General features: G+C 45.2%; 1 protein-coding gene across 1 annotated transcript in view; it reads right to left on the bottom strand.

Moving 5' to 3' along the window:
- The window catches only part of PAIP1 (poly(A) binding protein interacting protein 1), a 190961-nt gene extending 179170 nt beyond the window's left edge, over positions 1-11791 (bottom strand). Inside the window, exon 1 of the mRNA XM_033931761.1 lies at positions 11773-11791. Coding sequence (XP_033787652.1) covers positions 11773-11776 — 4 coding nt within the window. The 5' untranslated portion in view covers positions 11777-11791. The remainder of the gene's footprint in view (positions 1-11772) is intronic.
- Between the last annotated feature and the right edge of the window lie 382 nt (positions 11792-12173).

Here is a 12173-nt window from a genome sequence, read left to right as displayed (position 1 = left end):
ACAGCTGAATAAAGCACACTGCATATTTCATTGGTTTTTTTTATTTTTATTGAAAAACAGTCACGTAAACAATACAATGACACAGTTTCATTTTTCATTCCCAATCTTTTACCATGTCCCCCCAACAATATACTTGAAATTTTATTTTTGATGGAATTCTGCACAAATACTTTGAAAAATTCTGTGCACAAAATTTCAAAATTCTGCAAAGTTTATTTGTAGTGTTTTGCATGTCCTGTCCTGAGGCCTGAAATTCCTTCTTGTCTTTTCCTTTCTCAGGTTCCATCCACCTTAGTTTCCTCTCACTCCAACTACAGTTCTGTCTCCTTCTAAATCCTACCCCTCTCTCAATTGCATCCTAAATCCCCTCCTTGGCCCCCAGTCTGGCATCTCTCTTCCCCTCTTTCCACTAACTAAGACTTTCTTCCCATTCCCTTTCTGGTCTTGGTCACTCTCTTCCTCTACCATCCCCCACCCCCACTTGCACATCCAGCATCCATGTCCCCTCACCCTACCCACCACCTCTGTTGCTTGCACCCTGAATCCCTTTCCTACTCCTCATGGTCTGGCATCTCTCTCTCCCTCTCTCTACAATCAAGCATCCCTTCTCACCCCCCTCTACTTATGGGTCCAGCATCCTCTGCAGGTCTAGCATCCATATCCTCTCCTCTCCCTCCCCCTCTACTTGCAGACGTGCGTAGGGGAGGAGGGGAAGAACGGAAGGTCTGCACAGAATTCTGCACAGCATGTACAGATTCTGTGCGGATGGGGAATTCTGCACAAATTGTGCAGAATTTCGCCAGGAGTAAAATCTAAATTTCTTCCAAAAATAAAATTCACAATACACAAGATGTATAACATTAACAATTGCAATAGTTTCAATAATATGCCTTTGGAAAAATCCCAAACCATTCATTTAAGTCACATGTTATACTATATAATAGCCAAGAATGACCCATCACAGCTTTTGCAAAGGAAAGCAGAAGGCCTGGTTTCTTATAGCCTCTTACCCAACAGCCTCCATTCTTACCTAGTCCCCTTACCCCCCTCCCCCAAACTCAGTAAAACTTCTAACCATTAAGGACATGAACCCAGCATTACTGTTCCAAATGCATTCAATTATCAAACAGTGAATTTGATTAAAATTAAACTCCTTGCTCTTGAAGATAAAGAGTGTAGATAGAGAGACCAAACTTCCATGAAAGATTTCTGACACTTAACAGTAAAATGGGCTTCATTAGCTTCCCACATCATAAAAGGTGAGATTTTGCCACTGCCAAAATGAAGGACATTCAGATTATAATAATAATAATAATAACTTTATTTTTCTATACCGCCATAGTCAGGCGACTTCTAGGCGGTTTACATTGTAAGAAGGCTGGACATTCAGCGAATAACAAGTACAGTACAATACTAATACAATACAATAAATACACATATAATACAGTAGAGTGAGTCCAAATTCAATACCATACAATAAGTTTAAATACAGTACCGAATAAAGAATCTAGATGCAGTACAATAGTCTAAATGGTAAACTTACATATTAATTGGAGATCTAAGGGTAATGAGTGTCTGGAAGATTTAGAACATCCGTGAGAGGGGGCTTAGTGGGGAGGGGACCGTTTTAGCCAATGAATTTAGCGAATAGGGTGGTTTTGATCGATTTGCGGAAAGTATTATAAGTCGTGTTTGGTTCGTTTATGTGGTTTTTCAGCCAGGTTTGCTGTCTGTTCGCTTGGAACTGAAAGGTTCTGTCCAAGAAGGATTTGTATCTGCAGCCTGTAATCTTTGGGTATGCAAAGATGTTTTTGTTTCTGGTCGTTCTTGTGGGGTTGTGTAGGGTGAAGTGAGTTTGTAGGTATGAAGGTGCTAGTCCCCAGGCTTGTTTGAAACAGGTGCAAGCGAATTTGAATAGAATTTGCGCTTCTATTGGAAGCCAGTGCAGCTTTTTATAGTAGGGGCTGATGTGGTCGTTTTTTCTTAGTCCGAAAATTAGGCGAACGGCGGTGTTTTGTATTAATCTCAGTTTTATTATTGTTTTTTGTGGGATGCCTAGGTAGATGATGTTGCAGTAGTCAAGAAGGGATAGGATTAGTGCCTGTACCAGCAACCTGAATGAAGAAGGGTCAAAGTATTTTTTTATGGTTCTTAGTTTCCATAGCGTGTAAAAGCATTTTTTCACTAGTGAGTTTGTGTGGTCGGTCATAGTTAGGTGAGTGTCAAGAGTGATACCCAGTATTTTTATATTCACTGCTGGAAGATACATTTTTCTCCCCCACTAAGGTCACCTTCCAAAGAAAGTTTTTGTGCTCCGACCTCTCACAATGAAATCTCCCTCACTGTCCAACAACACTATCCTGAAAGTGGCCCAAACATGAGACCCCAAGAACGAATTCAGATAAAAAGCTCTCTCCAGAAAGCCTGAATTTTGGAGCATTCCCAAAAGCACGATATAAGGTGTCTTCATCCTGTCCACATTTCCTGCACTAAAGGGAATTGGCTAATTTAGCTTTAAAAACTCTTCAGTTGTGAAAAAAAAGCTCTATATGTTATTCTATATTGAACATTCCCTAAAATCTATACTGTGGCTACCAAAGGGATCCATTTAAGTAACCTAGGAAAATTGAAGAACCACAGTGAATGGACTGCTTCTCTGTCCCATGCATAACAGTCCATATTCTTTTGGAGTACTAATGGTCTGATACAACTTATGTAAGCCAGAGACCGCCAATTAATCCTGTGCGACGTCCAATGTATAAAAATCCCTTCGTTTATGCCTGCTGCATGACTCAAATTGTCTCTTCCTAACTTGCTAACAGAACGGGCCAGTTGCATGTAGGCAAAATAATTACCCTGCCCTTTTGGCAAAATTTGTTGAAGATCTGCCCCTCCCCTCAGATTTTAATACAATTCTCCTGTAAAAAATGTTTTACTAAGGCAAAGCATACAATCTATCCAAGGCTCAAAGTCTGTATTACCCCAAATGGGGAACTGATTGAATCTTTGGACTGCCTCCCCACAAATGAACCAGTCCCTGCCAAGTTTCTCTAAAGAATTTCAGCAAACAATTGTGCTTCAACTTTCAAGGTCAACTATTTACCAGGCATGTGCAACAAATAATTAAAGCATCAGGAGGTCAGAACTCCCTTTCCAATCCTAGGGATGTATACTCCTGGGAACTGAATTGCCAGTCCTTCAAATGTCAAGTTAAATAAGCCTGGTTATAAAGCTTGAGGTTAGGTTGAAACCATTACAAAAAATAAAATTATGGAACACCTAAACAAACATGGTTTAATGGGTCAGAGTCAGCATGGGTTCAGTCAAGAGAGGTCTTACCTCACCAATTTGCTGCATTTCTTTGAAGATGTGAATAAAGGAGAGCCAGTTGACATGGTGTATCTTCCTCATGAGGCTCCTGAGAAAACTAGAGTCATGGGATAGGAGGCAATGTTTTGTTGTGGATTAGGAATTGGTTATTGGACAGAAAACAAAGGGTAGGGTTAAATGGCTATATTTCTCAATGGAGGGGGGGGGGGTAAATAGTGGAGTACTACAGGGATTTGTACTGGGATTGGTGCTATTAAACATATTTATAAATGATCTAGAAATTGGAACTATGAGTGAGGTGTTTAAATCTGCAGATGACACTAAACTGTTCAAAGTTGTTAAAATCACCTCCGCAAGGAGGGAATAAAAGGTGCACCCTCACTTGGATGATGGCTAATCATGGTGCTATCTGAGACAGAGTGAAAAACAGCAGTGGCCTAATTGGTTCAGCTTCTGCAGAGCCTAGGCTGGGTGATAAACTTCAGAAAGAGTCACTTGGCTCTGACACAGTCCTTGGAACATCTGGGAATACTGTTCAATACGGATCGGAATGGGGTCTTTCTTTCAGAAGCGCGCAGGGCAAAGCTCAGGTGTCAGATTCTGGCAATAAAGGACAGGCCAGCTCCGATGGCATTATCTTTATTTGCTAGGGTCCATGGTGGCAACGATAGATGTAGTACACCAAGAACGAATTTACACCCTCTACAGGATGCACATATACATCCTCTACAGGTGGCGCTGCTCTCCCAGTGGTCCCTGCAATTGGATGCGTTGAATGTAGCGCTGCTTTGGACAAACAGTTCTGCACAGCATGGACTGGTGGCTGAAGCCACAGTCCTTATCCTAGGGAATGCCTCTGCGCATATCCATGTGGGAGATCTTGCCGACAGATACCAGCCTTTTTGGCTGGGGAGCCCATTACCAAGGGCGACCACTACAGGGCCGGTGAAAATCTTTGCAAATGGGTTGCTCAATCAACCTCTTGGAGGGGAAGCGATCAGGTTAGTCCTTCATGCACTGGGGACTATCTTGGAGGGTAAGATGGTCCATGTCTTCTCAGACAATGCCACAGCTATAGCTGTCAACTGGCAGGGAGACACCAGGAGTGCATTGCTGAGATTGGAGGCGCAAATGCTGTTCCGATGGGCTGAGGTCCATCTATTGGCTCTTTCGGTAGTACATGTAGCTGGAGTGGACTATGTGCAAGTGGATTTCCTGAGTCTCAGGGAATGGTCTGTGTCTCAGGAGGCCTTTAATAGCATTCTACAGCACTGGGGGCAACCACCATTTGATCTCATGGCACCAGCTAGCAACAAGAAGACAACTCAGTTCTTCAGTCATAGATACGAGCCAAGCAGTGATGGCCTGGATGCTCTGGTCTAGCCCTGGCCTCAAGCAGAGCTTCTGTTTCACCCCATGACCAATGATAGAAAAATCCTCTGAAAGATAAGGACCTAGAAGGGGTAATTCTGGTTACCCCAAACTGTTTGAAATGGCCGTGGTACGCAGACCTAGTGCTTCTACAGAGGGGCAAGCGGTTCAGGCTTCCTTGTCATCTGGGACTCTTCTTGCAAGGTCCCATTGCCCTGGAAGATCCAGATTGCTTTGGCCTTATGGCTTGGCTCTTGAGCACGAAGCCTTAGTGTGCAAAGGCTATTCAGATTTGGTGAAAACCACTCTGCTAAAATCTAAGAAGCAGTCCACTTTGGCAGCCTATATGAAGGTTTGGAAACATTTCCAGAGCCAGTGCAGTCAGACACATAGATCCGACCAAGGCCCCAATTGTCAAGGTCTTAGCCTTTCTTCAGGAAGGGCTCGATATAGGCCTTGCAGTGGGTTCACTCAAGGTACAAATAGTAGGCCTTTCTTGCTTTAGAAGGCAGACCACACAGTGAACCCTGGCTTCTCACTGAGGTTTTTCAAAGGAGCACTGCATCTTCGCCCTCCCGTGTGCCAGCCTTTTCCGTCATGGAATCTTAATCTCATCCTGCAAGCACTAACTCGGCTTTCTATCAGCCTTTGGAGGAGGCCTTGCTCATGGACTTATCAGTCAAGACCGTGTTTTTAGTGGCTGTAACCTCATTCATCAGGGTATCGGAATTGCAGACTCTGTCCTGCAGGGAACCCTTCCTCAAGATTTCAGAGACTGGTGTCTCACTTCAACAGCACCTTCCTTCTTACCAAAGGTAGTTTCTAATTTTCACATAATCCAGGAAGTGCATCTCCTCGCCTTTTTGCCCTCTGGAACAAAGAAGAAAGACAAGATCCTAAAATGCCTGGAAGTCTGAAGAGTTCTTCTTCGCTATTTAGAGATGACAAACGAGTTTCTCCTGTTGAATCATCTCTTTGTGCTTCTGGATGCACAATGGGGACGTTTGGCATCAAAGGCAATTTCAAGATGGACTTGTCTGGCAATTTCTTTGGCTAATATCAGGAGTGGAAAACAGTCTTCCATGGGAGTAAATGCACATTCCACCAGAGAGGCATCATTGTCCTGGGTGGAAGCCAAGCTATCTCATCTGAAGAAATTTGTAGGGCAGCTATGTAGTCTCACCTCCACATTTTTACAGGGTAGATGAAAAAGCCAGAAAGGATGCAGTTTGGTTCTGCAGTGCTGGCAGCAGGCTCACTTGTCCCTCCCTAGGCACCGAGGACTGCTTTGGTACATCCTGCTAGTCAAGACTGATATTCCTGTGCACTAGAATGGAAGATTAGGTTCTTACCTTTGTTCATTTTCTTTCTTGTAAACAGGAATATCAGTCTTGATGTCCATCCTGTTAGTTCGTTAGCCTGTTTTCTGTCTTAGACATACCTGGAGGGTCAGAAATCTTGATTACTTCCACTCTCCCTTACAGTCAGGGAGGAAAAGAAATTTTATTACAATAATGTAAAAAAAAAAAAAAAAGCAAATTTGAGTATCTTTCAAATTGTTGATGCAGGTTGCTCACAAGTTTCATTTCACCTTGTCATGCGTTGCAAAATGTTTTAAATTAATGCTGTTTCTGTTGAGCAGAACAGACTTGTGCTCGGGGAGAATCCCTGTGTCCCCTCTCCCTTTCTGTACCCACTCTAAGGCTGACTTACTCCTTTGATACAGACTGAGGAAATCTAGCACAGCCCAGAGTGAGAGGAGGAGCAGCAGCAGAATATATAAATTAGGTTCATAAGAACATAAGCAATGCCTCCGCTGGGTCAGACCTGAGGTCCATCATGCCCAGCAGTCCACTCACGCGGCAGCCCAACAGGTCCAGGACATGTGCAGTAATTCTCTATACCCCTCTATCCCCTTTTCCAGCAGGAAATTGTCCAATCCTTTCTTGAACCCCAGTACCGTACTCTGCCCTATTACGCCCTCTGGAAGCGTATTCCAGATGTCCACCACAAGTTGGGTAAAGAAGAACTTCCTAGCATTCATTTTGAATCTGTCCCCTTTCAACTTTTCCGAATGCCCTCTTGTTCTTTAATTTTCGAAAGTTTGAAGAATCTGTCCCTCTCCATTCTCTCTATGCCCTTCATGATCTTGTAAGTCTCTATCATATCCCCTCTAAGTCTCCTTTTCTCCAGGGAAAAGAGTCCCAATTTCTTCAATATCTCAGCGTATGAAAGGTTTTCCATACCTTTTATCAGACGTGTCGCTCTCCTCTGAACCCTCTCGAGTAACGCCATATCCTTCTTAAGGTATGGCGACCAATATTAGACGCAGTACTCCAGATGCGGACGCACCATCGCCCGATACAACGGCAGGATAACTTCTTTCATTCTGGTAGTAATACCCTTCTTGATTATACCTAGCATTCTATTCGCTCTCTTAGAGGCCGCTGCGCACTGTGCCGTCGGCTTCATTGTCATGTCCACCATTACCCCCAAGTCCCTTTCTTGGATACTCTCCTTCAATAACATCCCTCTCATCGTATAGCTGTACCTCGGGTTTCTGCTTCTCTTAGCGGCCGCTGCACACTGTGCCGTCAGCTTCATTGTCATGTCCACCATTACCCCCAAGTCCCTTTCTTGGGTACTCTCCTTCAATAACATCCCTCCCATCGTATAGCTGTACCTCGGGTTTCTGCTTCCCACATGTAGTAAAAGAGAGTAAACACCCGCTGGTCAAGACTGATATTTCTTTTTACAAGAACTAAGATTAGCACAAGTAAGAACCTAATCTTCCATTCTTCCTCACTGCTGGAAATCTTTGATGCCTCATGAAGCATTTTAGTGATGCACTTTTAGTGAAGCACTTTTGCTCTCAGGGATGTTTCTCAGTCTTGCCACCTGCCACCTCTGCTCACTCAGTTCTTTTCTTTCTTTTATGAGTGATTCAAGCTGAAGACATCTTGCACATGGAACCACCCCCTCTACTTGGGTAACATTTTCTTTCTACACAGAGACAGAAGTCGTAACGTGGACAACAGCTTTGGTAACATGATGTTTCCCAGCCATACTATGGTTGAAGAAGTACTCACATCTGATTAAAGAAAAGAGAAAAGAAAGCAGAGCCAATAACTGAGGCTCTGCTTAACTGCTATCTATGATCTAAACTGATGCTCTCTTATGCTCTGAAATACAACCTAAAAAATACTAGACTAAAATACTATGGCCCAGATTCTCTAAAAGTGCGTCCCGATTTTAGGCAGCTGTAGGCGTCCTACAGCTGTCTAATCAGCCAATCGGGATGCACGTTTTTAAAAAAAAAAAAATGCTCCCCAGGCAGGCCGCCTATATTGAAGGCGAGGCCCGCAAGACACCTAGGCCCTGATTCTGTATAGGACGCCCGGGAGAGGCGTCCTATTCAGAATCGGCCTAAACTAAACCCCGATTCTGTAACCGGCGTCCATGTTACAGACGCGGGTTAGAGAATCGGGTTAGATTAGACACGGCCCGCTACACTTATCGCGGCAAGGGATCTCTCTGCCGCTATAAGTATAGCGGGCCGTGGCCCCTGACCGATCACTGGCAGGAGGGTGCCCAAACCCTTCTGCCCGAAGACGCACCCCCCCCGACACTACCGCCCGCCCCCCCCGACATTACCGATCCCCCCCCCCCGACAATATCGGTCGCTGGCAGGAGGGTGCCCAATCCCTCCTGCCCGAAGATGCACCCCCCTCCCCCGGCGCTAACAACCCCCACTCCACCAAACCTGTTCTTACAGATGGGTCTTGCACGTCGAGCAAGCAGGCACGCCTCGTCGAAATGAGGCGGGCCCGCCCCTTCCCACCGAAGCCTAAGGTCTGATTGGCCCAGGCTCTAGAAGCCTGGACCAATCAGGCCTTAGGAATAGCGGGTCCGCCCATCCCTACTAAGATTGGCCAATCAGACCTTAGACTTAGTAGGGATGGGCGGACCCACTATTCCTAAGGCCTGATTGGTCCAGGCTTCTAGAGCCTGGGCCAGTCAGACCTTAGGCTTCGGCGGGATGGGCTGGGAAGGGGCGGGCCCGCCTCATTTCGACGAGGCGTGCCTGCTTGCTCGACGTGCAAGACCCATCTGTAAGAACAGGTTTGGTGGAGTGGGGGTTGTTAGCGCCGGGGGGGGGTGCGTCTTCGGGCAGGAGGGATTTGGCACCCTCCTGCCAGCGACCGATATTGTCGGGGATCGGTAATGTCGGGGGGGGGGGGGCGGTCGGTGGTGTCGGGGGGGGGGTGCGTCTTCAGGCAGGAGGGTTTGGGCACCCTCCTGCCAGTGATCGGTCAGGGGCCACGGCCCGCTATACTTATAGCGGCAGAGAGATCCCTTGCCGCGATAAGTATAGCGGCCGCGTTTACTTACAATGTAGACCAGCATTTTGCTGGCCTACATTTTTAAGCTTCTCATCTACTAGGGAGACGCGTAGGGCCGCCTAGGTTCAGCCTAAGGCCCGCCTAAGGCCCTTAGACGAGCTTAGGCATCTTGCGGGTCTCCCTAGGCTCCCGGAGGCGCCTTCAGGCCTGCCTGGGGAGCATTTTTTTTAAAAAAACGTGCATCCCGATTGGCTGATTAGACAGCTGTAGGACGCCTACAGCTGCTTAAAATCGGGACGCACTTTTAGAGAATCTGGGCCTATTTATATAAACCAGTGGTCTCAAACTCAAACCCTCTGCAGGGCCACATTTTGGATTTGTAAGTACTTGGAGGGCCTCAGAAAAAATAGTTAATGTCTTATTAAAGAAATGACAATTTTGCATGAGGTAAAACTCATTATAGTTTATAAATCTTTCCTTTTAGCTAAGTCATAATAATAATATTATAATTTATAGCTAAAGAGACATATGATCAAGAAACTGTTTTATTTTACTTTTGCGGTTATGATAAACATACCGAAGTCCTCAAAATTGTACTTGGCGGGCCACATGTGGCCCCTGGGCCATGAGTTTGAGACCACTGGTATAAACCATAACAGAGACTCTAAAGCAGGGTTAGGGAACTCCGGTCCTCGAGAGTCGTATTCCAGTCGGCTCTCAAGGACCGAAGTTCCCTACCCCTGCTCTAAAGGCTACATTATTGTCTAAAACTGACTTTGCTAAAAGAGTACTAAACTAAAAAAAGTAAACGACAAGGATATAACCTACAAAAGCCCAGGTTTACCTTTTCCCAAATATGAATGCCAGCAGATAAGATACTCCAATGAAGTTTTTCTTCCCCTTAGTAGGTGCTTACTCAGGATAATAATAATAATAACAGTTTATATACCGCAATACTGTTAAGTTCTATGCAGTTTACAATAGATTAAGTGAGGTACAAATTGATTGAATTTAAGAGGGGGGAAGAGGAGAGTTAATAGGACCGGAAATGCGTTGTTGAGGAGAAAGAGATTACTAGGACAGAGGAATCACTATGGAGGAGAAAGAAGATGAGTGGGTCAGTTGTCTAGATACTTTAGGAACAGTTGAGTTTTTAGACGTTTTCTGAATTCCTCATAAGTAGTGGGCGAAAGCAGTTGATCTAGGTCTTTACCCCACAATGCTGCTTGATGTGAAAGAAGGTGTTCATGGTGTTTTTTCAGTTTACAACCTTTAACTGGGGGGGAAACGAAGTAGGAATGAGAGCTTCTCTTGTATCTGTTGGCAGAGGAGAAAAGGTCAATTATGTATTTAGGGGCAAGTACGTTTAGCGCTTTAAAGCAGAAGCAGGCGAATTTAAACTTTAGGCTTACGCAATCTCTGGCGATATTCAGTTGGGGCAGGAATAAAATGAATGGTGAATTTAGGACAGCTCAAACAGTGTCTTAAATTTGCCTGCTCATCTTATGCGGGCCCTGGCTGAATATCAGGCTGGGGTCCACATAAGTGTTTTTCTTTTGTTTTCCCCACCCTCCCGAATGCTTCCATTTCCCCTATCTACATCAAAAGTCCACCGCTCTCTGCCACCCCCAAGGGGGCTAACCTACATACCTGGTGGTTCAGCTTGGGTTTTTCGGGAACAGAAGCACAGCCCTCTCATGGAACCTTTGAAAAATGGCTGCTGTAATTTAATGCAGTACTTTGCATAGTTCTGTGAGCTACCACTAGGTCGCAGCAGCTGTTTTACAAAGGCACTGCAAGGAGGCTGCTCTCCTGCCCCTAAAGACCCCCTCACTAGACCACCAGGTATGCAGGTAGGCCCTGGGTGGGTGGGGGACTGAAATGAATCTGACTTTGAGAGGAGAGAGAAGGAAGGGGGTGAAAGGGGATACGAGAAGGATGGGGGGGGGGAGGAAAAACACTTATGTGGTCCCAGCTGAATATCTACCAGGCCTGAATAGACTCCAGGCAACCAGGCTGCCTGGAATATGCCCACATATTCAGAAGCAGTGCCCAAACATGGCCTGGCACTGAATACTGGTGCATAACATAGCTGGCAATGTAATCATCTAGAAAAATGTTGACTGCCAACAGCTGAATTTCGAGAGGTGTATGTTATTGTGCTATGGCAGAGCCACCAAGTTACCCATTTGAGAAGGGAGACTTTTTGGTTAGTCCTGGATTTCTTCCAACCTCGTTCTGGTGCATTATGTAACCTGCAGCACTAATTTCAACAGACAGAACCATGAACTACAAACACTACACTGCTTTGGGATCTAAGTTTAAAACCAGGACCGCCCAATAAGTCTCTCTTCTGGTAAGGGTAACTCTGCTAAGGGGTTTTGTATTGTAGGCTTTAGTACCTGACATTGAGAACGGGTGAACAAGAACAGCCATGCTCTAAGGCAATTTTTTTTCTCACACAGTGAACTACAACTAGCCTCCTTCCTCGCAAATATATTATAGCACATCTACCAGGTCTGCAAGGACAGCACGATACGTAAGGCGCATTCCCAGCCATAGCAGTAAATACTGGAGCCTAGAAGAACCATAAAACATCAATAATTCTCTCCAGCGTCAAAATCCTAAAGCTCTACCAGAGAAAAAACCCCCATATCACCAATCTATTCGGTTCCTGCCCGATACCACCACGTCGATCCACTACCATCCTTCAGAAACATCGCTTTACCCATTCCTGAAGACACCACTAGAGAGCATGCGCATTAATCCCGGCGGAACCGGAAGTAACGGTTGCTTCTCTCAGCTGTGACCTTGCCTTGTTGGTGCGTATGCGCGGAAGAGTGCTGCCCTCGCGCTGCGTTTATTTGTGCCGGTAGGTGCCGGAGCCGGGTGTAGAAGAAAGGGGAGAAGCTGTGACTTGTTTGTTGCAGCGGGGTAAAATAATAATAATATATATTCCTACTAATTTAAAAATGGAGTTTAATTTGGTGAGAAAATTATAAGCTTGTTAATTCTGCTGTACTCTGATATTGTTCTCGCCCAATTAGTGTTAGCGTGCAGCTATATCTGCATATGAGCTTTTGGGGATAGCGGCGAATGACTGAAAACTTAGTCTTCTTTCCACTGTTA

The sequence above is a fragment of the Geotrypetes seraphini genome, chromosome 1, assembly GCF_902459505.1.
Source record: "Geotrypetes seraphini chromosome 1, aGeoSer1.1, whole genome shotgun sequence".
NCBI classification, from domain to species: domain Eukaryota; kingdom Metazoa; phylum Chordata; class Amphibia; order Gymnophiona; family Dermophiidae; genus Geotrypetes; species Geotrypetes seraphini.
The sequence above is the reverse complement of the archived record's forward strand: the minus strand, read 5'-3'. Positions and strand labels throughout refer to the sequence as shown.